Source organism: Seriola aureovittata, chromosome 7 (assembly GCF_021018895.1).
Source record: "Seriola aureovittata isolate HTS-2021-v1 ecotype China chromosome 7, ASM2101889v1, whole genome shotgun sequence".
NCBI lineage: Eukaryota > Metazoa > Chordata > Actinopteri > Carangiformes > Carangidae > Seriola > Seriola aureovittata.
Window position 1 is genome coordinate 725,539 of NC_079370.1, and position 25,629 is coordinate 751,167.

The window sequence follows — 25,629 nt, forward strand, 5'->3', positions numbered from 1 at the left end:
TTGTACTGCATTATACAGAGAGGTTTTCCTGTTATTTAACCTATCTTCATTGATGTAAATAAGGTAGACAAATGAATGGAAACACCCATCTGTATAATGCAATACTCCACAAACTGCAGCATCCAAAATCACCACAAAGTTGAATCAACACTCCTCTGTTCCAGTTCTCTTTTAAAAGCCTCAACACCAATGGAACATTACAACTTTCAATTATTAAATTAAGTTAAAGTATTCGTATTCATATAAGTCGGCACATTGCAAAGAAACTGGAATCTACATATAATTTTACACTCTGATGTGCGTCTGTAATGTGGATTTTAGCGAGTTAGAGCAAAAACATCTGCTGATATTATTCATTTGGATAAAATCTCATCACCTGGACACATACAGTTCAGTGGATTTAATGCAGAAAGCCCCCAACATCAAAACCGGGGAGTTCCTGGAGAAGTCTATACAGGTGCAATGTGTGCAGACAAGATTGTTGTTTGACACCACCTTGTGGAGGTACATGTCGAATTCAAGTAGAGCCTGATCTAAGACCTCATGATAATCTATAAAGCTGAAAGTTGATTAATTAATTAGTCAATCAAAACAAAAGTAATTGGCAACTATTTTGATGATTGATTAAACATTTAGGTAAAAAAATGCCGTCAATTTCCTGGTTTCCAGTTCTCTAATGTGAATATTTGTTGATTTTATTAGTCTTCTTTATGAGATTTTTGTATTTTGGACAAACCAAGCAATCTGAGCACGTCAGCTTGGGTTGTGTGAAATCGTGATAGACATTTTTTACTATTTTCTGAAATTTTATCGAAGCTTGATTAAGTGAGAAAATAATCAACAGATTGTGTCATCTGAGTCTGTTCCCATAAACCCGACACAGACAAGCACTATTGTAGGATGATAAAAGTACAGTTAACTTCAAACACGTAGTTAATGATTCCCGGTAGATGTATGTTGACAGAGTGTGTGGGACTGCACAAGTCAGGACAGAACGAACTCAAACAAATTAGTAATGTTTTTTTAAGGGTTTCTGGGAGTACTGAGGTTGTAGCATGTTAATTTACAAAGACTTTCTATAATAAACTGCATTGTTAAAGTAATTGAAAAGAAACCATCACCTCCTACATATGATGATGACTCAGTGAGCTCTGAGTTTCTCCTAAAAGCAGATTTTGGAACATGAGTAAAGCTTGGTGTGAGGAAGGATGATTCATTTTACTATAAAAGTGTTTATCCTAGATCTTAACATTAAATGATGCAGACATCCCCTATTGAACCCATCAGCTTCTGTTAAAGATCAGGGGTATTAGAGCTATACAGGTTAATCATTTACTTACACCCACACTCCTTTCAAGTGACATGTTGAAACACCAGTGTCCTTTATATTTACAGGCATTTTGTTCAGGTTCATGATTAAGTATTGACCCTAAGGCTGCAGTTATGTTGGATGGAGCACTGTCATATTTTCTCTATTTATATAGTTTGGTGTATCAGGCCCTCGTTCCCTGCCCAGTTCCTGAGCAGTTGCCTGCCAACACTATCAACCGTCAGCAGGTGAGAAACCAAATTACATTCAGATTTTCCTGTATCCCTGAGTTTGGTTCCACAGCATATTATGATGGACTGAAATCATTTTATAAATTCTGTCTCTTGCACTTTGTTTTGGGTGCTTTTTCAGGCAAAATGAATTTTATGACAAATTTAATTTCAAGCAAATTCATTTTACTGTTACTATTTTTAATAGTGTATCTTATCAGAGCGAAAGTCACTAGTGTTTCACACTTTGTGCAGACATTTACCACTGTAATTATTAGACGCCGCCACACTGATGCACTTTACACTCCCTCTGTTTTTTCCTTTAGTGGCCTTTGTCGCAAGTTGTGGGCTCATATCTTAAAAAAGTTTCCATCTCTCAGCCGTAGCTGCCACCCCACACTTTTATTCCACCTGTCTGTGTCTGCGTGTGTTGTAGTATCTGGGGAAATGGTACTTTAAAGCAGCAGTCAGTCTAAGAGAGGCTGACATCCAGAAATTCAAAGCAATGGACAACATGTTATTCAGCATCGAGGAGAAAGCCAATGACACACTGCTGCTGACCGGAAATATGCGACTGTGAGCAGACACACACACCCACCCACACACACACACATACACACACACACACACCCACACACATACATACACACACACACACCCACACCCACACACACACACACACACACACACACACACACAACGTAATAGGAAACAAATCTCAACACCTGGAAGTCCAATAAAGAGGAAATCAAAGTAAAAAGAAGCATTGTTTATAATGGAACGATGAGGACAAAGAGATGTTGCAAGAATATTATGATCTCTCTTGAATTGAGACTTTAACATGACATTCAGTCTGGATTGGTTATTAATTGTTTTCATTTATAATATCCAGTGGTGGAAGTACATGGATCCTTTACTCAGATAAAAACGTACCAATAAACAATATAAAAATAAGTCCTGCATTTAAAATGACCAGCTAACCAGCTAAATGTACTTGATGTATGACAAGGAAAAGTTCTGCAGAAATATGGGCCCTGTGACTGATATACTAATATATTATTAATTAGTATATTATGATGTATTTCATTATTAGTCAGTATCAATGTCTAAACAGTGTTTTACTTTTGTGGTTGGTGGACCTAGTTTTAACTACTCTATATACAGTTGGGTAGTTAAGTACAGTGATTACCAAACTAGGGGAGGGGGGCCCTCCAAGGGGGGAAATCTCTCTATTGTGAAACAGCAAACATCTCACAGACCTCTGAAACAGTGGGGCCCCAGCAAGAATATACATTTCCCTCTGAATTATAGAGAAGTAGCATAAAAAGGAAATACTCCAGGAAAGTAAGAATTGTACTTAAGGACAGTACCTAAGTAAAGTACTTAGATACTTTCCACCACTGACAATATTAAAGTTTAATATAACAAGATTCAAACACGTGTATGAAACTGGTTTTACAGAATGGGTAAAATGAGACAGGGTCATGAGAAATGACAGAAACAAGAAAACCCAGGATTATTAATAGGGACCAGAATTAGGGAAGTGACATTCAGAAAGCGTGAAAGGTGTGAATAGTGTGTGTGTGTGTGTGTGTGTGTGTGTGTGTGTGTGTGTGTGTGCGTTTGTGTGTGTGTGTGTGTGTGTGTGTGTGCGTTTGTGTTTATCTTGCAGATTTAATTCATGAAACTGCTTTGAGCTCAATTAATGTCTCTATTTTTACTTTATTTTTTAGGGGAGATAAATGTATGAACCAGACCTGGACCTATTATATAAATCCTGAAAGGGATGATTTGGAGCTGGAGGGTAACTACAGTACTAACTGCACACACACACACACACACACACACACACACACAGTCGACCTATAGTTGCGGGTTATGGCCTAAGCCAGGTTTATTTTATCTTTTTAAGACATATTGAAGATGGGAATTTTGTACCAGAGTTTAAATAATAAGAAAAAAACAGATTCATGCCAAAACACTACAGGGATTTAATAATTTTCCCAGAATTGTATTCTTAACACTTTGGGAAAACCCCAGAGCATTTCTGCTGTTAAAGTCAAATCAAGTAAGTTTTATTTATATCGCCTTATATCACAAATTTGCCTCAAGGGGGTTTGTACAACATACAACACCCTCTACTGTTTTTAGTTTTAGGTAGCTTTACAGCTTCAAAAACTTAAGCCAATGTATAAATTCTGACTCATGTCATCTCATGTAGAACAAATAGAAGGATTTCCTTTTCAAAGTCACCCATCGTTTTTTCACACTGACTGAACAAACAACTATGGCATACCAGAGCTTATTTCCAAAATTTACTGTTGTTCTTATTGCTGTAGAAACGACACAAAAAACAGAAATTTCAACGGGTGGATATCAACAGGACAAAGAGAGAAAGTACTATATCCAGGACAAAAATAACTGTACATTTTTCAAATGTGGCACTCCCAAAACATCCTAACCCTCTAATAAACCATTGCATGAATAGATACAGTAAGACTGCCCTCAACTAAAACATTTCTTAGTTGCCTACATGTAATGATTTGATCAAGTAATTGATTTAATTGAAAGGTCTTTCAAGTCATTTCTCCAATTTTACTGTCCTGCCTCAGGTCACATTATGACACAAGATATACAAGCAACATTTTCTATAATGACTCTCCTCATAAAAATACCACTGAAAAGACAATTTAAACAGATTTTACCTTTGTTAATTAAGACCAATGAGCTACTGGGCCCCTACTTAACCCCCTATTCCTCAATCCCTCTATGCAATGTGTGCAGTGTACTATACTGGAATATAAACGGGCCTAGATTTGCTGTGTGGTCATTTTATTAAACACATAGGGATATGCATGTAAAACTGAAATAATGTAGGTCTTAAATTTAGATTTTAAGATAGGAACCCTCCGTAAAGCAAAGGTTCTGCTGTTACCAGAAACAAAAAAGAGCCAATTAATACCTCAGTACATAACCCAAAGCCCAGGATCCACCTTGAGGCCTTAATGTCAGTTCATGCTGTGTTTTTGTGGTGCATATGTCCACCTTGTCCCATGTCACTTACTGGTCAATACTGATGCTCCCTTGCTGGTGTCCCGTGGATTTGAATCAGGAAGGCCGCAGAGGAGGAGCCTGCTCTGGAGCGGCAAATGGGCCAACTGCTCCAACTGCATCATTTTCCAGGAAGTGGAGCCACCGCTAAGCCAAACAGACTCAGTGGACTCTCTCAACAGATTCATGCTGTACGGTAAGCCATCTTCAAGGAAAAGGTCACCCCAAAATAACAATAATTTCAGCCTTCTCCCGAACTATTACCTCCTAGTTAAGTTAAGTTCAGTTAAGGCACATTTGTGAAAACAGCTAATAATGTTTCACTGTTGTTTGGTCAGTTATCTAACTGGTTAGTTGTAGTTTAGTCAGTTAGCTCTCTTATTAGCTGTTGTTTGGTTAGTTTCTTGGAATCAAATAATGTTGGCCCCCAAATCCAGCATGGCGGTGACTGCAGCAAAATCCAGGGAAAAAAACAAAAATCAGGAAATCGTGAGGTAAAAGTAATTAAAGTAAACACTCCATGTGATTGTTGTTAATGTTTTACATAAATCAAAATGTTTCCTGCGCCTTCACCTTCAACTCATTTTTTTTGTCAATTACTTTTCCACGCTAGCTCGGCAGGGTGATGTGGACCCTGAGGTGGTGACAACATTTCTGAAAAATTCTGCTTGTCATCAAATGTCGGCAAGTGTCAGACTACCTCAAACGAAAGGTTTGTCATTTAGACAATTTTGAAATTATTTGGAGAAGATGATGCCTCTGAATCCCAAAATGTTTCTTTTTAAATCTAACAATAATGTATGCATTTACAGAGTTTTGTGCCTAAATCTTAACACTGAGGTACGAACATTACCTTTCACTTTCATTATCATTTAATGATCTTTCATACCTGCCTTGGTCTGTCTTTGCTGATTGAAATTACAGTCCAGTCTCTCCAATTTCTTACAGGATGTTGCTGTGACCTTGGACACCCAGGACAACAGTATGTTTATTTCTTGTTTTCCCTGTAAAGCAGTGAAAAAAATAAAAGCAAAAATACAATACATTTTTTTCCTCTTTGTGTCGTTTTATTCTGAGATAAATTATGAGTAACAGCAGTTCTTTAAATATCAGAAAATACGTAATAAAACCATACATATGTGGTGCCACTAATATGGTGCTACAATGAAAAGCGAAGCTAGCCATGACGATGTTCTGATTATCACTCTCAGTACAAAGAACCACAGGTGCAATAGCATGAGCTGAGTGAAGAAAAACACCTTTTTGGGTGAGGATCAACATCCACCCAATAAAACCCTGGGGATTTCCCATGATGCCACTGAACAGAAATACCTGTTCACATAACTTGAATGAAGGTTTATTCATGAACGATTCAGTACTAGTTTTAAACTAATTGCACATTCAGGTGTATTCAGTTTGCTGTAGTTTAATAACAAACCCTCAAAGAAACATTAGAAAAAAAAAAAAAAAAATGTGACGCATTCAGCCAAGAAAAATATTGGTTCAATGCGACTCGATTAAAGTAATGTTAAGGATCAGGTTCATATATATAAAAATGACCTTTCTGTTACTTTGTGCTGTAACGTGATTTAATATAGATTTTAATCATACACAGTTCATGAAAGTTTTGTTATTAAAATTAGTTTCTGGTCGATTTTCCTCTGAAAAATTCTCTCCTGAACAGGAAGTGACAGGTGTTTCGTTTACGTTTTTGTTTACAGGTGTTAAATTTACTCAGAATAAACAGAGAGAAAATAATTCTAGGAGCGACATGTTTATGTTTATGCTCTTGTTATCACAGCAACTAATATTCCAGTCACTTCCACATTCTTTATACCTCACTTTGTTCTGGGCCAAACAAAGCACAGCGTGATTATGGAATTCATGTTCTGCTGACACGGCCTAACCATACCATTTACTATGTATTTAGTAAATAAAGCACGGTCACTTAGTAACACGCTTACTTGTGAGACAGGCTGAGGTGGTGGAAATGCATTTGGAGAAGAAAACAAAATCCACATACATATAGCAGAGCAAATGACAAAACAGAAAACAGAAGTTAAATTTCCTTCTTCAGCTTGGTCAGGCTGGTTTCCCTTTATTGGTCTCTGCATGGTTAACAGACACCACTGTGCTATGTGATCCTTATTGACAGCCCACTGTTTGGATTTACTGTGGCACTCAACTGCGTGTCCACCTGTGGTAGAGGAAGTACTTGGTAGAGGTATCAGTACCATAATATAAAAATACACTATTACAAGTAAATGTTAAAGATCCTTATTAAGTAAAATACATAAGTATTATCACCAAGATGTTCTTCAAGTAGCAAAAGCAAAATACTGACAATTTACCCCAGTGAGCAACATCATATATGACATTATTAGATTGATAATACTGACGCAGCAATGTGGAAGCAGCATTTTACTGTTGTAGCTGCTCTGAAGTGGAGATCATTTTAACTATAGCCCCCATGATTTCCCATGATGCCACTGAACAGAAATACCTGTCCACATAATTTGAATGATGGTTTATTCATGAACGATTCAGTAACTAATTACACATTCAGGTGTATTCAGTTTGCTGGAGTTTAGTAACAAATCCTCAAAGAAACATTTAAAAAAAAAAAAAAAAGATGTGATTCATCTTACCAAGAATTATTGGTTCAATGAGACTCGATTAAAGTAATGTTAAGGATTGGGTTCATATATGACATTTTGTTACTTTGTGCTGTAATGTGATTTAATATAGATTTTAAATCATACACAGTTCAGGAAAGTTTTGTTATTAAAATTTGTTTCTGGTGGATTTTCTCCGGAAAAATGTCTCTCCTGCACAGGAAGTGGCAGGTGTTTCGTTTACGTATTAATTTACGTTTACATTTGCAGGTGTTAAATTTACTCGGAATAAACAGAGAGAAAATAATTCTAGGAGCGACATGTTTATGTTTATGCACAGCGTGATTATGGAATTCATGTTCTGCTGACACGGCCTAACCATACCATTTACTATGTATTTAGTAAATAAAGCACGGTCACTTAGTAACACGCTTACTTGTGAGACAGGCTGAGGTGGTGGAAATGCATTTGGGAAAGATAAAATCAACTAAATAAATAGATAAATTTAAACTAAATCCACACAAAAGCAGAACAAGTGACAAAACAAAGGTTGAATTCCCCTCTTCAGCTTTGTCAGGCTGATTATCTTTGCCATGTGATCCCTATTTACAATCCATCAGTGGCACTGTGTGACACTGTGGACACTGTGTGTCCATCTGTAATGGAGGAAGTTTACTCCGATCCTTTACTTTATTTTGATTACAAGAAGACAAAACCCAGATTTCTTGCCGCTTTTACACCATGGTATCATGACATGTGAAAATACATAAAAATGTTCTCGTTTTGACAATGCTGACTTAAAGTGAAGCAAAAGTTGAAGAAAACGTAACTCTCACTTTCCATCGTCATACTTTTGTTGCAGGCTCCACAGACATCCTGTAATACTAGCCAGACCAATCAGCCTGGTCGATATATTGGCCAATATCTGTTTAATGCAGACATACCATATCGGCAGATTGAGGTCATTAAGAAACAGTGTCACTATAAGAAGTGTGTACAAATAGAGTAAACTTGTACCAGCAATACTTCGGTGTCTGGGACAATAAAAGCAGAACTGTAAACTCTTGTTAAAAAAAACGGATTATTCATCAGTGCTGTGACACTTAACAAAGTGTTATAATGTTCTCACTAGTCACAGCTGAACTTCAACATGATATATACAACTCGGTTTTTAAGGGCACGCACTTCTCTTCCTGGAGACCACACTGACCTTATGTATTCATTTTATGCCATTTAAAATCTTAATACATCAGAGCTTAGTCCGACCTCATTACCTCGTCACTGATCTCCGCATCCTGCATCTATAGTGGGGAATTATGTGAGGGCATTTGATAAGAGGATGGTAAATGTGTTTTTATCAAACACTTTACTCTTACAGGTGAGATGCACAGGCAACAACAGTGAAAAACAGTTTGTTCCTTTTCATGTTTTGAGTGGGGACAGCACCCAACAGCCCACACCCAGCCCGTTTATCTTTCATGTCGCATGTGTAGGTGTATGTGTGTTTGTTTGTCTCTCTCTGCTTGATAGAAATTAGGTGGGAGAAAGTTGGTGACATTTACATAATCCAGGAGAAGACAGATTGGTTAGTTGGGGATGTCCCATGGAGCATGAAACCAAAAGCAGTAAAGTGAAATGGAAATGGATCCTCTCACTCTCTCGTCTCTTTGGCTCACCCTGCATTCTTTAAAGCTAACTGTCAACTTTCACTACTGTTTTCATACCAAAGATTTCTCATCCTCGTGCCTACATTTACATTTAAAATCTTTAAAATCTCATCTTACTGTAATGCCAGTTACTCTTAACTTGTTACTGTATTACTACTGCCTTGGTAGTTTTAAAACGATAAGTCAGCTGCTTATATGAGCACTGAAACACTGGTTCTTGTTTGCCGTAATCATTCCTCCTGTTCGTATGGGTCATTAAAGGACAAGGAAATTATGTTTATATAGTACTGAATTCTTTTCCCAATCACTGCGGTTAAATTTAAGCAACAGAAAGGCACGTCTTCTGTATTTAACCAGACATGATCTTCCCCTAACGTGAAAGGAGCTATTTGTAAGTGTTGCTAATGCTACATAGCCAGCATTAGCATTTACAGTTTTTTTTACTTACCACTCTAGAAGAAACGTTGTGAGTTCAGCATCACACTTCATTCCTTTAAACGTTAAGAGTCGTCTCCAGAGGTGGAACGTAACGCCGATGTTAACTCGCCTCTATCACATCTTTTCTTCTACTGTAGTTAGCACGCTAACCAGCTAGCCCCAGCCTGTCCTGTCACTTTCCGATAGCGACTCACTGTAGCCTCCAATCTGCGCTGAACATGTAGCGCTGCTCAGAGGGCGTATTAAAACCTCTTGTCTTGTAAATGCAATGATGGCTGAAGCTCTCGTCAAGCAACAATCACCACCACTCGCTCCCAGCAAGAAACCAAGCTTACAAACAGCCCCTTTAACCAAATGCTGCGATTGCCTAAACACAACTAGGCTATATAACAAAGTTTAGTGATGCTGTAGTCAGTGGATATTGCACTGCAGGATGGGATATTTTTGGCAGAAAACAAATGAAACACGTTCAGTGTCAGCATTTCTGGGATGTGCCAGATACATTCATTAACAACATTTCCTCGTTATGTCAATATAAAACATTATCGGTTCAGCATTATGTTTCCTTCAAAACTTACTTTCTGTTGCTGCAGTTGTGTAATTTCTAGGGGATAAGTAAGTGTGAGGGTATTCCAGAGTTTATGAAGCTAATATGAGGCTTCCGCTGTCTGTTAGTCAGATCAGTGAATACATTTTGAATTTTCTAGTATGAATTTCCCTTTATGCGATACTGCCCCTCCGCTGCAGCACAACAAGGAAACACTTCCCGGGGAAACACAAGGAGGGAATTTCATACTACAAAGACTTGTTGAAATCTCATATTCGCTTTGCACAGAACAGACAGTGGATTTTGTTCCCATCACTTACACTAGAAGCTGAAGAAGGAATCTCACCACAGCCAGTATGGACAGTATGAACAGGAGGAATGATCACAGCCAGCAGAACTGTTCCCATGTTCAATATGGCCGACTGACTCTTCAAGACGGACCATTTTAAACCTATCCTTTAATGGCTGTCAGAACAGCTGGACAACAGAACTCTTAACTGCAAATGCAATAAACCACTTAACTTCTATAACTATAAAAACATGTATAATTACCATCAGATAATTTATGTCAAATATCCTGATTATGTACAAAATAAATCTCCCCCAAAGATAAGTCTTATCTTTCGCTGTCTTAACAAGCATTGCATTGTTTAATAGATGGGTTTTGGCAAATACTGTAGAATAGTCAGTGCTGGTGAGAGACTAAATGATCACAAAAAAGTCACAACAAAACTAAACAGTCAAAAAAATATGATCTGAAATTTATGGGAGGGAATTTTACAGTTGGTTCTGGCTAGACGCTGATATTACAAATCTTACTCACACTCTCCTCTCACTTTGAAACAACCATTTAAAAAAATCCTACACCTTTGTTTCATACCAAATATGGGTTATTCAGTTATACCAGAAGCCTCAGTAAGATTGAAATTTAAAAAGGAAAAAGACTTAAAATTTCAATTTGAGCAGTTAATTGGTTTGTCAAGGAACAGGGAACCGAAGTGGCTGAATTTAACTTAAGTGTGGTTTTCTATATGTATTTACATTTATGACATTTTTGGGCATTACATGAAGCTGTTTGGTAGAAAGTGTTCACACCCCTTCGCTTTTTTCACATTTTCCATTTTTTATAGGATATTCATTGTTGTTCCTAGACCCAACCTGCCATTGTGTCTTTGGAGGGTGAACCTGGTCCTGAGCACTCTGGACCAAGTTTTTCACTACCTCTGTAATTTCCTCAATTCAGCGTTACCTCAACCCTGACCGTTTCCCTGCCCCTGCCGCTGAGGTGATGAGCGCCTCCTGGTTTCCTTCAGACATCCTTCTTCCTTCTGACGCTCAGAATTGAGATCAAACAATTCAATCTTGGTTTCGTCAGAGCAGAGAATCTTGTTTCTCACAGTCTGAGAGTCATTTAGGTGCTTTTCCTTGCAAGCTGTTTCCTTGCAAACAGCTTTCATGTGTCTTTCACTCAGGATGCAATGAAGCATTGATGCTGTTGAAGTTTCTCCCATCTCCACACAGGATCTCTGGACCCTCAGGATCTTGGTCATTTCACTTTCCAGGGCCCTTGTCCCCCAGTTGCTCAGTTTGGCCAGGTGACCAGCTTTAGGAAGAGTCCTGGTCGTTCGAAACTTCTTCCATCAAGGACTTACAGAGGCCGCTGTGCTTCCACTGGAAGTTTCAACGCAGCAGAAATGTGTGTGTTTGCAACCTTCCCCAGATCTGCGCCTGCAGGCAGTTCCTTCCACCATATGACTTGGTTTCTGTTCTGATATGCATTGTCAGCTGAGAGACCTTAAATAGACCAAATGCGCGCCTTGTCAAATCATCTCCAAACAATTGAATTTACTCACAGGTGGACTCCAATCTAGGTGTAGAAATTTCAGGTGTCATAGCAAAGGGTCTGAATACTTATGTCTATGTGATATTTCAGTTTTTCCTCTTCAATTAATTTGCAAAAATCTAAAAACTTTTGTCATTATGGGGTAATGAATGTAGATTAATGAGGTTAAATTAATTTAAATGATTGATTGAGCATGAGGCTGCAACATAACAAAATACACACTCTTACCCATACTCTCCTCTTAGCTGTTCAAAAGAGACTTTAAAAATATGCCATGCCACTGATGCCATCACTTTCTATACCTAATAAGATCAAGGCAATTCCATTAGCAGCAGATGGACTTGTGTGCGGTTGGTTTCATTAGGGATTAGTCAAACATGCAAGAGGAAGAAACGAAGTCGACCTTCATGTGATTTTCAAACATATAAAATATCTAAATCTGGGGTATTTGCTAGATCATGAAGCTGGAAATTACTCTTGTGGAGCACAGCTCAAAGCTACAACAAATATGAACACGTGGCAAATCTCGCTCTTACTATCCTCTTCTATCCCATCCCAGAGATACTAATACTTTTTATGCCAAGTAAGGTTAGATCGATTGCATAAGAAACCTCAAAGGAGTCTTAGCTCAACTTGTTCTGTAGCTGATTCATAAAAAAAAAAAACAGGAAGGAAATAAAAGAAACATCCCAACATCTATTTGTGACACAAAATTCAGGGTTGGTTCAAGCACTTCATGAAGTTGGACTTTATACGAATGTAAACACATGTTCAGCTGTTATTGTACATGCTGAGTTTACATTCAGAAAGAGTTTGGACAACATGAGGCAGCAGCATGTATAAAAGGGACGCATGCCACATGCTGCGTGACGCAAAAAAAGACAGTGTGCTTCCCTCATCACGCATCAAGGTCAACTCAGATTAAATGGTGTGGTGTGAAAAAAAGTCCCTGTCATATTTGTTTGGGTGTGAAATTCTCACAGTGACCTTATAAACGTGGGAAATCACAAACCACCCACAACAAACACATGTGTCAAAATGCCGCAGGACCATCGATAACTTTTTGTCACTGAAATGCCGTAAATTATATAACTTACTTAAGATCTAAATCTAAAGTCAGAATTTGTTTTACCCTTGCTCTCTATTTATAGGAACTGAGGGTGACCATTTGTTTTTAAATTAAAGTTATAAACCTACTATATGAAACTGCATTTTGGTTTCATTAATCGAATAAAAGTTTCACACCAGTCTGTATATGGTGCGTCTCAGTTTCGTACCATATGCAATGCACTCGTCGTCCTGAAGTAGAGCCACCTACACCACAGCCCCCCTCTTCCTTTCTGTCTAACCACATCTCTCTCTACGGAAGAAAAAAAAAGTCTTTCTGATCTTCATTACAAGCCAGTGTCAAAGGGAAAACCCTGTCAACCTGACCTGTCTCTCACAGAGAAGCATCAGATGAATTTGGACACTGAGAGTGCAACACAGACTGGGTAAGTCAAAACTTAGTGATGAATGTAGTTCCTCTCAAAGTTTTCTTTTACATTCATGTGATATGATTCATGTGGGGATACTAGAATTTCTTCGTTATCATTGAGTGGGGTGTGGTTAAGGTTATTGCTGCTGTAAAATGCTATAATGTTGAAAGTCCAAGACAGGGGAGGACACTGGTATAAAAGAATGTGATTTTATTTATTTTATTTTTTTTAACAACAATTTGTCACTCGAGCATATTTGTCAATTTACATAATGATACACTGATTAACTTGCTGCTAATCCTTTCACTTTTTAACTAACTGGAATGTAAAGCAGGAAAGGGCTTGGACCAGTAAACAAAGTATGCTCCTGGAAATTACCCCTCGACCACCTTAACGTTCTTGTTTAAAGGTTTAGGTTTTGACTGAAACCCTTCATGGTCATTGGCATTTTAGCCATAACTGGTTAGTTTCAGTCTATGTCATTGCAAATAAACAACCAAACCACGAAGTGTACACTGGCATCTGAAGGACCAAAAACACTCCCACTGAGGTAAAATCCCAGAGAGGCAGCGGCATGGTGGTTATGAGCTGAGGGTACATGTACCCATGATGCAATGTGTACCAGCAGCCACTCTGGGACATACAGTTAGCCCTACATGTATCTGTGCAGTGTGGTTTCATTATTCTTCTTTAGTCAAACTCTTAGTCAAAGTTTTTTTGTTATGTTTTGACTATTATTCCTCTGAGTCATGATAACATTTTATTTAGCAAATAGATCTTTGTACCTTTGGATTTCATTAGGACAAGCAACAGGAACAGACAGGTTTCTCTGTCTATCCTCCTTTGCCTTTTTAAAAATAAAAGTCCAAAGTTATCATCAGCAGAACTTAAAGTATCAAAACAGAAGAAGAAAACAATGAGTGGTGAAACTAGTTTTAACTACTTTACACACAGTTTGGAAATTTGGTCCAGTGGGTCTTAAAGTAGGGGTTGACCCCTCCAAAGGGTCACAAGTAAAATCTGAGAGGACAAAAAAAACAAAGCTCTGCTATACACATTTGCTTTTTTGGATAATTCAACATCTTTGGGCCTCAAACAGTAAGTTAAATGGAATGGAAATCTCAGAGGGTCGGGAACTACTGGTTTAACCTTTAATATTGTATTACATTTTATAACCTTATCATATGTTTTATATGTAAAATATTAATCTGAAAAATTATTATTCCCTTTTTGCTGTCAGATAAATGTTGTGCAATAAAAGCATAATATTCTCGCCTGAAATGTAAAAGTATAAAAGTAGCATAAAATGGAAAATACTCAAGTTAAGTTCCTCAAAATTACACTTAAATACAGTACCTGAATAAATGTACTGTACCTAAACGCCACAGGGGTCATTGGAAAAGAAAAGGGTGAGTACAGTGTTATCATAACCGACAGGAACGATTCTCAAAAACAAGGACCAGGTTATAAAAAAGGTTCAAACTGGGAATTATACAATCTCAAACATCTAGAAAAAAGCCAATATATGTAAGTGTGCGTGTTTGTGTGTGTGTGTGTGTGTGTGTGTTTGCCAGAATGGAGGGTCAGTCGAGGTCCTCTCATAAGTACCTGCTGCTGCAGGTGTGGTGTGGTCTCCTCACTGTGGCCATGGTGGTTATGGCTGCATTTCTCACTTCAGTCAAACCAAAGTCAGCTGAGGTCAGTACACCTGCTACACTGACATTCACATTCAGTGCTCAGGTAGCTGCTTGAAGTGCCATCTGTTTCCTATATAAATGTACTGACGTGACTGTACAGTTTAGTGACTCAATGACTGAATACTGAAGCAGTTGGTTTACTGTGTTAAACTGTTATTTCCCAAGTTATAAAAATGATATAAGTGTAAGAAGCTCCAGATTTATCTCTCGTCTCATCAAGTGAAGTTTGTTGCTGAAAATCAAGACTCCCAGTCAGTGCCTCTAGGTGGCAGCAATATCATGACCGACAGGATTTATCTGTGGTATGAGAGCCGTATCTGAGATAAGGATACGCACAGGTGCCTCAGTGTTACAATGCATGAACACTTAAGAGGTGGATACATTAACTGAACATGTGCACCATACAGTGCAACTCAAAACAAGCATCAGCACAAACTAAAAACTCTTTGCGACTCTTTGATACACAAGATTACTGTATGGGCATCACAAATGAGTATTTACTGCAGCGCTACTATAGAGCAGTAAGGATCCTTGTAGAAGTAGATGTTATATTTTCCAGAAAAGTTAAAGGAGTGATTCTGCTAGCTCATAAAATCCATCCAGTCCACAATGAATCGTCTAAAAATATGATATTTTGGAGATGCACTGGTTTTCACTGAAGGGACAAATGTAATTACAACTGTAGCTGCAGTCAGTGAGAAAGCAAAGTAACAGGGACGATGAAGATGATGATGATGGCACTGCAGATGATGACGCATGTGATGATAACAGTTTGTTTATCTTTTCAAGGACGGAGTCCCAACGCTGAAGCCAGACAATATCAGTTCAACAAGTACGTGAACTGGACGTCAAATTTTACTGCGTTTACATCAAACAATGCCTTTTAAAGAGCCAATGTTTAAAGACCTAAAAATCATGTCACATTTCCATGAATGAAGGTGGATTTAACTCGATACTTTTCTCTTGTAGTCAACCCTTCTCTGGCTCCTATGAAGTTAGTAGGTGAGTAATAATCTACTTTTTTTTTTTTTTATTGCTAATATCTCAAGTTTACCATTTATAAAAGTTTACTACAAACTCACAAAGTAAAATGAAGTGTGAACATTTCCACTGTGGTTTCATGCTTTTCAGGATCTTCTCTCTCATACATCCAGCTAATCAAGTGTAAGTACACTTCCTCTTGTGATTAAGGGTCAGTTTTATTTTCATCACTTCTTCTTTTGTGGCAAATTGATGTGTTTGGATGATTATAAGCTTCTGTCATATATTAGAGTTTTAGTTAGTTGTATGGAGCATTTGTCTAAGTTACAACGTTGTGTTTTTGTTTTAGCTTGAGGGGAAAACGAAAACTACTTTAAAAATGTTAAATCTTTGGCTCTCAGTCTTGCATTTTTCAGTTGCATTGCTTGATTGTGGATTGTATGTGAAAACCTGAGTGAGCATTAATCACGACGAGCTATCGCCGACATCATCACAAACAGTTCCAGCTTTCTAAGCCATCAAGCATCAGTGTGAGGTGTTGCATTCAAAGAGCAAGGACGAGTTTCTGGAGTTGCTTTCTAGAGACAGAGATGACACTTTGTTACCTCCAGAGAAGTTTAAACTGACCAAAAACGTGTTTTGAGAACGGAGCCCGACTCTCACTTTTTCCTTTTTTTTTTTTCTGACTTCTTTTGCTTTCATTATGGCTGCACTGCATAAAAACCGGATGTTGAGTGCAACAAGCTCAAACAGGTTCTCTGGGAGCTGCTGACAGTCATTCTGAGAAACGTGGGAAGTCTGTAGATGACACAGAGGAAGACACAGCGGGGGGAGGGGACATGGGTGCCGCAACAAGTAAATAACAACAAAATAACACCTAAAATAAATTCCACAATTTTAAGTGTGAAACGAAACAGATGTCATTGGGTTTATTTAGGGTCCTGTCAAGATTCCCTGAAAACATATTTTCCCAATCAAATTCTTGCTACAAACTGTGGGGCAGTTTTTGTTACTTCTGTTTCTTATCTCCCTGTGGTTTAAAGTATTTGCAGTTGTGGACTTTTGTTGAGCTTTACCCGAGTTCACCAAGAGTTTCTGTTCGACAAACTCTAGAGAATAATGACTAAAGATGTTCCTCTCCAGACATGTTTTAAACAATGTAAAAAATACCCTGCTAAGATTAATATTTTGTTTAACATGGTTTTCTCATATAAAAACTGAAAACAAAAATGGAAAACTGGGGCTGTAAACACTTACTTCCTCATTGACAAATTCTGGATCAGGCCTTGTGCTAGCGCTCGGTTGACGAGTGAAAAAGCTGACAGTATCATGACGACTACAAGACGTATCCGAACGGTTAGCATAGCTATTTGTCTCTCTGACACAGAGTTAGTGGCTGTGCTAATGCAAACTCTTACTCACTGTACTAACAAGGTTTTTGTGACAGGCATATCAAGATAGTTAACGTTAGAGGAAACATCGGAGAGACTCAGCCAAATGTTTGTGCCTCAGTCAAACACAGACTCAGATGACGAGTCTGTTGTGCACCAAAAAGTGGCGACTAGCATACAGGACGGTTAGCGTTGTTAGCATCTCATATTTGTTTATGTTGCTTGTTAGCTTTCAAGCGGCAGTGGATGACACAGTGTTAGTGGTTGTGTTAAAGCAAACTCTCACTCTCTGTACTGGCAAGTTTTGGGGTTATTCTGCCCACCCCGGCCCTGCAACTTGACAGGATCGGTTCCTTAGGTTTGTGATGTATGAATCCCCGGCTGTCTGAATCTGTTTTTTGTGAGAGTGTCATTGGTTCCAAGGTGGAAATACGCCTCATGATACGTCTTGTATTATATAAAAACACCGCCAACAGCAACAAGAGTACAGTATGTTTCTGCATGCACACACACTCAGTCTAGAGAGACACATTACAGCACTGTCATATTTCCAATTGCATGCACTCTGTTCCTCCCACCTCTCTACATTTTCCTGTGTGAAGTGGGTTCCTTAAACCACAACAAACCTGAAGCCGAGATATCATGTGGGCTGCGCCGACTTCAGGTGCAATTACAGCCCACGGCAGCAAACATCAGTTTTTCAGGGGATGCTTAGTCTGCCAAGAGAAAGGAAATTAGTCATTAACTGAAAGATCAACTTTGGCTTTGTGCAACTTATGTCTTTGTTGAACTTGTGAGTGTGAATGTTTCAAAGAGCCTAACAGTCCAAACCAGAAATGAAAGGAACATTACTGTTAATGTGTGTAATGTAAATTTATTTTTGCATTTCATTTAATTTCTTTGGGCTCTAATGACAAAAATCAGACATCAAAGCCTTTTTATTTTATTACTATAGATCTCTTCTCATGAGAAAACATTCAAGAAAAATGTGTAAAACTAAAACATTAATCATTTAAATACAGATAAATAAATCTGCATTGGTAAATCTGTGTGTTGGGCCACCAACACAAGTTTTTTGGGCAATCAATCTTTTCAATGTGGTTTTCTATAAACCGTTGGTGTCAATAATTTCCCTCTTCAGGCCAGATAAGAAGGAGCTGCACCGCCCACATTGATCAGAGAGATCTGTTAGTGATTAAATTAGGTTTTGTTTAATTATTACCAATATTATTAATATGACCCTGTATTCATCTGAATTTCTACTGTATTTTCATTGAAAATGTCTTGACAACAGTTTATAATCAGAAATGTAACAGCTTCACCATTAATGGATTAATGGACATGTGTATTGATCAGTAGAGACTGTTTTTGGGGGCAGGTGGGTATTGATTTACATCACGGTAAGTTTCATGGGTGAGTTGAGAATGTCTTTATATCTGAATGACTAAAGAAACGTTTGTCGGATCTCCTCCAGCTCTGGACAAGAGCTCTTGGGAAGTATCACCTGGGTGTCACTCCTGCTTCCTGTCCCTGCGTAACGACTCCATCCACTGCATGAAAAGCAGCCTCTACTTCATCTACGCCCAGGTCACCTTCGCCAATCTCCCAAGTAAAACACAGACCAGATCGGTGATCTTGAAAAGAAACCCCAGGGCTGGTAAAAGGATGAAGAAACTGGTTGAGGGGACCTTCCCAAACACAAGTGAAGTCTCTGTGTGGGTGGCCAAGATTGTCAAGCTCAACGAGGGAGACAGTATCAGCTTAGATCTCACAGATGAAGTTCTAAACGACAACACATTCTGGGGCGCCTATCAGCTCCATTAGCGCTGCAGGTCTTTGGATTTGTTACTATACAAGTGAGAATCATTTTTGATTGGACTGGTATGTTGTTAGTGCAGCTATACGTTTCAACAAATGCTGCTCATCACCTGTATTTGTTTTGTTTTTTTTAGTATTTTGGACCAGATATTTAACAAAAATTTAAATCATACAGATTCTGTGATGATCAACAATTACTGAATCTTACTTTTGCATTGTAGTAAAACCTTTAAATCATCGTTGTGGCCAATGTGGAACACTAAAATGCTTTTGGATTTTGGACAAACATATCTTAGCAAAGTCACATACTGTATCAGACCAGCCTTACAGTTTTCTACCTGCTGGAGTGAAACTGTGTGCCGTTTGGTGGTTTTTATTCTAACTGCATTTAAATGAATGTAAACTGAAAGTCGGGGGCATGAATGTGTTTTCTCACCGCTCTGCTTGTTTAACTTATGAAATGTGATATTATATTGGGATGGTTTGATTTCTGAGGGGGAAGTAAAAAAAGAAAAAAAGTACTCAATTCTTTGACTTGTTATTTGCAGTGTGATCCACCCGCTGACCACACGGTGGCACCACCTTCCTGTCTTACATGAAAGAGTCTACGTTCTGTGAATCCACTGTGTATCTGTTACCCACTCACCATCATTGTCACAGATCACATTACAAAGCTTGGAAACACACCGATCAATTAAAAAAAGAAAAAAAACAAAAACAGTCATTCCACTGATGACTGAGAAACCTCATCAGAGTCATTCAACAAACATCTTTGCCAACACAAAAGGTGGTTCCACTCCTGTTACTGGCCTGAGGCTCATACTGTACACACATCTGTAATACAGCACAACTGCAGTTATGTTCAACTGGCCGTCTTGTTTTTGAACCAGCAGGAGCAACAGGTGCAAAACAGGAAGCCACAGATCTGTTGCAACATCAGTCACGCTGCTTCCCCTTTACAGCACATATCTCTTAACACATTCTCAACACACTCCTTGGAGGCAGTTCGGTTCCTGTTACACAATATGAGCTAACATTACTCTTAGACTCAATGTTGAGTGCATATAGCCAGTAGTAGATAATGTTGATGTGTACTATTCTGGCCATATGTCTGATTGTAACACTGGGGTCCTTCAACCAATTAAGCTGCTGATCTGTTGCCGTATCAAATGAACAATTTCTTGTATATTTATTGGATTGTAACCAACATGATTGTGATTCATTTGCTGAACTGAACGAGTCATCAATCCAGCGACATTAAGACTCTGTTGTGAAACGGTTCATAAGCCCTGCAGAAGCCAATTTAAGAGGTTTTCTTTTATGCAAGTAAATTGGTAAAATGCTCAAACATGTTTGTATTTCTGTACATGGGAAAACTGATTGAACAAGATTTATGCCACTGAAAAAAGAAAAAATATATATATCTACTAAGGATCAGATCTTCCCTCTCAACTTTCATAATGTAAACAAAAAACATTTATAGGAGATTACATTATTGTTGATGTTGAAATCGTGACATCGTAGATCAGGTCATTTCTGAGGGTCCGCACAACCAACGAGCCCAAGCACATGTGAAGCAGCCATGATGCATTCAAAGGTTGAAATCAGGCATAAACAAGGACCAAGAGTCTGTGGCTCTGTGAGGCTGAACATGCTAATGTTTAGCAGGTATAATGTTTAATATATTGACCAATTTAGCATGCTAACATTTGCTAATTAGTACTAACTCAAAGTACATCTGGGATTGATATGAACTTTGAGGGATAAACACTTTTACCAAATTTAATAGTCGTCTATCCAAGAGCTGTCGAGACATGTACTTACATATTAAAAACTGGCCTAATCACCTGTGCACTGATTATTTTACGGTGTTGGAAGGAACCTCAAACACCCACACTAAATCTGTGGAAGGTTTAAATGCTGGAAACTGCAGTGTGTGAAAAGATGTTGGGAAGATTAAATAGGAAAAATGATTACATCAATAAACAATGGGACAGCTTGAGTGTGTTTGTATCTAGAGGGAATATTCTGGTTCTGTAAAGAAACTGATTGATAGATTGATCTGATAGATTACATCTGTTACTGTCACTGTGTCCTAGTACCCATCACATTGCTATAGTCACATAACTATTGTTTTCTATTTATATTTTGAATATATATCATTGTTTGTCATTGTCTGTTGCACTACCTGCCTATTCATTTTTGTTTTTTCCTTTTCCACTTTTGTGTTCTTATTGCTATAAAAGTCAATAAAATTAAAAATATATTAAAAAAAAAAAAGATAATTGGTTATTAGTAAATGATAATTAGATAATACATGGACGTATCATTTCAAAAAAATGATCCGACTGTCCAGTCTGTCCTCACTTTCCAGGATGTCTTCACTCTCCTGGCCTAAAACTCCAAGTGAACACAAAGACAGAAGTACATGAACACACAAACACACACCCACACCAACACACACTCACGAAGCCGTTACACTTCATTTTCTGTAAGAGTGATTCATCCACTTTGCCAGAGACGCTTTATAAATAGCATTGACTGGGCTTTGTTCAACAGGGCAAACGTTTCCTTTGTTTAAGGCCCGTAGCTGCCCTTCACCTTATTGTTATTCACACGACCTGTGGGGCCTCGGTCGGCAGCATGACATCACCTCCAACAGGTATCTCGGCTGCTGACTTCCTCACACATTCTCTCCAACACTTGATCCTTTGTTCTCTCCTGCCTTTGTAGTTGTTGTATGTAGTTATGTAATTCCTTTTGGCTTCTTAACTAAGCCAAAGAATCAAACATTAAAAGACACACAAGACAAAATAGCATATTAAGAAACAAGTTAAGGAACTCCTGGTGGTAATATGGGGGGGGGGGCATTAAGAATTCAATAAGGTAATGGCATGTGATGGTATAAGATAAAACATTTCTTCAGTTAATTCCTGGTTGTCGTCAGCATTCAGCAGCACTCTCTGGCGAAGGGAAATCCATTTAATTTTATTACAAGCTTCGTAAACAATGATGCTTCACATGCAGGCCATCTTTGCTGTGTAACAAATAATCACATTATCTGCAATAGTCTCTTTTTCCAGGCATTTTTTCAATAACAGTCACTTTATCTTTGTTCTTGTTCAAGTCTCCTTCCCAAGTTGAATCTTTAAAAGCCAAAATATTTTCAGTTAAGCACTTTTAATTTATAGCAAAACACTCCACACTAAATGTAATGGTCGTCTATCCAAGAGCTGTCAAGACACGTAACGGAGACGCTTTTGTCAAACAACAAAATAAAATATACTTTTTAAAAGGAGCTGGAAGAAAAAATGAGTTCTGTTACATGAGTAAAAGTAGCAATACCTTAATAAAAAAATACTACTGTTCAAAGTAAGTATATCAAACAAAATACTTGAAAATTCTTGAGTAAAAGTAAGTAAAAGTACTCATTGTACCCTTGTCAGTGCAACTTATATTACTTTACTAAATTACTGACATATAAGCTGGTCAAGGTGGAGCTAACTGTAACTGCTTTATACACTGCTGGGCATTTTAATTTATAACACTATATTTTATAAGCTCATTATGTTTCGTATGTAAAATGATGTGCTTCAGTATTTGAGTTCATGTACTTGGCTTCATTCCACCACTGTATTTAAGTCTTTTTTTATACATATTTATAGTGTGTTTGCATTGAAACCCAAAGTGCCATTAAACTTTAATTCCTCACATAGATGCATGTGCAAGTCTTATTTAAATTAGTGTTATAGCAGCCAAGTCACATTACTACATAAAAAAGATAAGATAAGGTAAGAAACAAAGTCAAATTCTATACAAATAACTAAAAAAGACTAAAATTTGAGTTGATAAATGTCACTCCCTCTTCCTGCTTCATTCATGACACCAGTAGATGATATTGGCTTTGTTTTTAGTTAATGTAAAACAAAAAAGGGGGGAAACGTCTACCATCGCTTCCTCTTGCTCGTCACCTGACGTTAAGTCATGTTGATGTACCGTGGATATTTTCTGCTTTGTTTAATTGTAGCTTTAGTCACATGTGGGAGCTCATGTTGAATCAACTGTTCATCATGTGATAGCGTTAACTTGTGCCTGAGAGAAAATACTAATGGCTGCACTCGTGGCATCTTAGTAGTTGCTGAGTTTCCAGAGCGATGAAAGAAGAAGAAACGAACCACCGCTTCATTTTCAAAAAAGAAAAAACAACAACCTTTGTTGCTTCATCGCTGTAAAAACCAAAAAGTAAAGGTCAAAGTGTGAAACCACAAAGGGCAACAGGCGTAGGAGGAATCGAGTGACAAACAAGAGATTGATGAAACGCAGGAATTGATGACCTAAAGATTAGAGAAGTGGACCCAGGACTGGAATGTGACATCTGATTCCCCAGCAAATGGGAAACCTGAAAACAAAGGTGTCTGTCACCCTAAAAAAATACTGTTGTTCTTATCAAGGCACTTTCCCTCTTACAGATTTCTGCTAAAAGGCAGACAGCAGATGTGAAACTATGGAAACTGAGTCTGCAGGCATGCAAATTAGAAAACTCTACTGTCACAGTACTGTATAACTTAGTCACCTCTCTTACTCATACTGACTCCATCTGACCAAATTCGAACTGAAACCGTCCCACATAGTCTGGACAGATTTTATCTGCAGTGATGTTTGTCTGCGTTTCATCATGATCCCACTGGTTTCAACTTGACTTAAAGCTGCTCTAATCAATATTATATATCAATAATTGATTACATGACTGAGTAACGTGAAAAGCATTGATTGTAACATCTCACCCAAACAGAATTTTCACATGTTCCCTCAGCTCTACAAGGCCTTTACCTTTTTGTAGTCTCAGGGATCCTGCCTGATTACATTTAGAGCTTCTGCTCAATTCAATTATAGTCAAATTCAAATATTCCCCATTTTTCTGTGAACTCCCTAGAACCCCCTGGACCACTGGGGGTCCCTGAACCTCAGGTTGAGAACCGCTGGTGTAGACAACTTCCCTGACACACAAACTAATCTATTGTTTTGTCTTTTTCACTTTCTCTTCTCCCTCTTCCTCCCTGCCATGATAACATCAATGAACAGTTTTCACTTCATACACATTTACTGCAGTTAGTGCAATACTTATTTCAACTGAAACAACTTATTATGATGCTTCAATACATTTTAATCATATACTTATAGTTAATACTTTTACTTTATTTTAAGTTAAACAGTTGGCAATATTTCCTCGGGAGTTGGTGGAGATCAAATTAGAGCCAAAAGAAGAATGAATATTCAACTAACGTTGGTCAGGTATCCAGAAGCATCGATCTGAGTAAATGCTAATGGTGTTTCATGTCTGTCTCTGGATGTGTAAGTGTTTACTAAGACCTTCACCACAACAGCTTCATAATGTGACAGCATGTCAGAGAGGGTTGTGTTTACAGCTCTACGCTGCCGAAACAAATCACTTCATTCATTTTTAATGCACTCCACTGACCCACGTTTGTTCAAGGATCATTCTGTTTTATTACAGCATGAGTCTTAACTTAAGTTTTGGTCATTGTTTACATTAGTTGTGATAAAGTTGCACTCACCAAAACTGTAATCTGGGCACAGAGTGACATCACTAAACAATAAAAGTCCAATGAGGCAAGACAACCAGTCAAGTATTAAACAAGTCAACAGACTCATCTGACTATTTTCACCGCTTTGTTTGGAGGTTAAAATGATGTTGGTATTAGTCACTGACTGAACAGTGAGACATGAGCAACCACAGCAAGCACAGCAGGAAGTCGTTCTGATGTCACTGATACAGTGTGTAAACATTGGTAGTCCCCCCCCCCCATTCACCTTCATTGTCTCTTCCAGCTTTTTGGCTCTCTGGAGTCCAGGTTCATTTTGGTTTTCTATACATTCATTTCTGTCTTTGTTTACCACCTTTTAAACTCTCCTTACTCCATGTGCATTGGTGCCCATTTATGTTTCAGTCAGAGCTAACCAGCTGAAGGTCCCACCCTCACGCCCAAAATAAACATCTGCAAAACACACACAACCTGAATCACTTGTTACTATGGTGATCTGGAAAAAGGTAGTGAATGTACAGCATCTCAGCGACGGTAATTAACAACGACGACAGTCAAAGTTACACACAGATGGAGATGATACACAACATGATGAAAGGAAACTAATATTCAGCGTCACCGAGATTATTTAATAATGAGGCGCACGTGAACATAAATCATAGACCAGGTGCACAATCCGACATGTGACACAGCACCACAAGCGGCCCCGCATTTACAGGCCAGACGAGTTATAGAACAGAGAGAAAGCACAAGCATCAATCAGCACACAGGCCCACAACACTACTGAATATTCAGATTTGATTCGTTTTTACTCACCCGTGATTTTATTTTTACTTAATGAGGAACGTGTTGCTCCTTGCAGCCGTGCGCTGCAGCGGGATTCATCTGCGTTTACTTCCGGGTTCACCTGCAAGGAAGCCGTCGGTCCGGAGCGTTGGCCCTGAGCTGCAGAAGCCGCTTCTACAGACGCTTTCCACGGCTGCTGGTCGTGTGTTGTTGG

At 38.3% G+C, this 25,629-nt stretch overlaps 2 protein-coding genes across 2 annotated transcripts; both read left to right on the plus strand.

Annotated features, from left to right (window-relative positions):
- The first annotated feature begins 1,396 nt into the window (after positions 1-1,396).
- On the plus strand, positions 1,397-5,635 carry apom (apolipoprotein M). Its single transcript, XM_056381220.1, has 7 exons — positions 1,397-1,557; positions 1,976-2,115; positions 3,273-3,343; positions 4,652-4,786; positions 5,204-5,302; positions 5,403-5,430; positions 5,539-5,635. The coding sequence occupies exons 1-6, from the start codon at positions 1,444-1,446 to the stop codon at positions 5,414-5,416; spliced, it is 573 nt and encodes a 190-aa protein (XP_056237195.1). The 5' UTR covers positions 1,397-1,443; the 3' UTR covers positions 5,417-5,430; positions 5,539-5,635.
- Positions 5,636-14,116: 8,481 nt separating this feature from the next.
- On the plus strand, positions 14,117-19,637 carry lta (lymphotoxin alpha (TNF superfamily, member 1)). The gene is made up of 5 exons (XM_056381297.1): positions 14,117-14,876; positions 15,665-15,707; positions 15,845-15,877; positions 16,007-16,039; positions 18,722-19,637. The coding sequence occupies exons 1-5, from the start codon at positions 14,754-14,756 to the stop codon at positions 19,069-19,071; spliced, it is 582 nt and encodes a 193-aa protein (XP_056237272.1). The 5' UTR covers positions 14,117-14,753; the 3' UTR covers positions 19,072-19,637.
- The last annotated feature ends 5,992 nt before the right edge of the window (positions 19,638-25,629 follow it).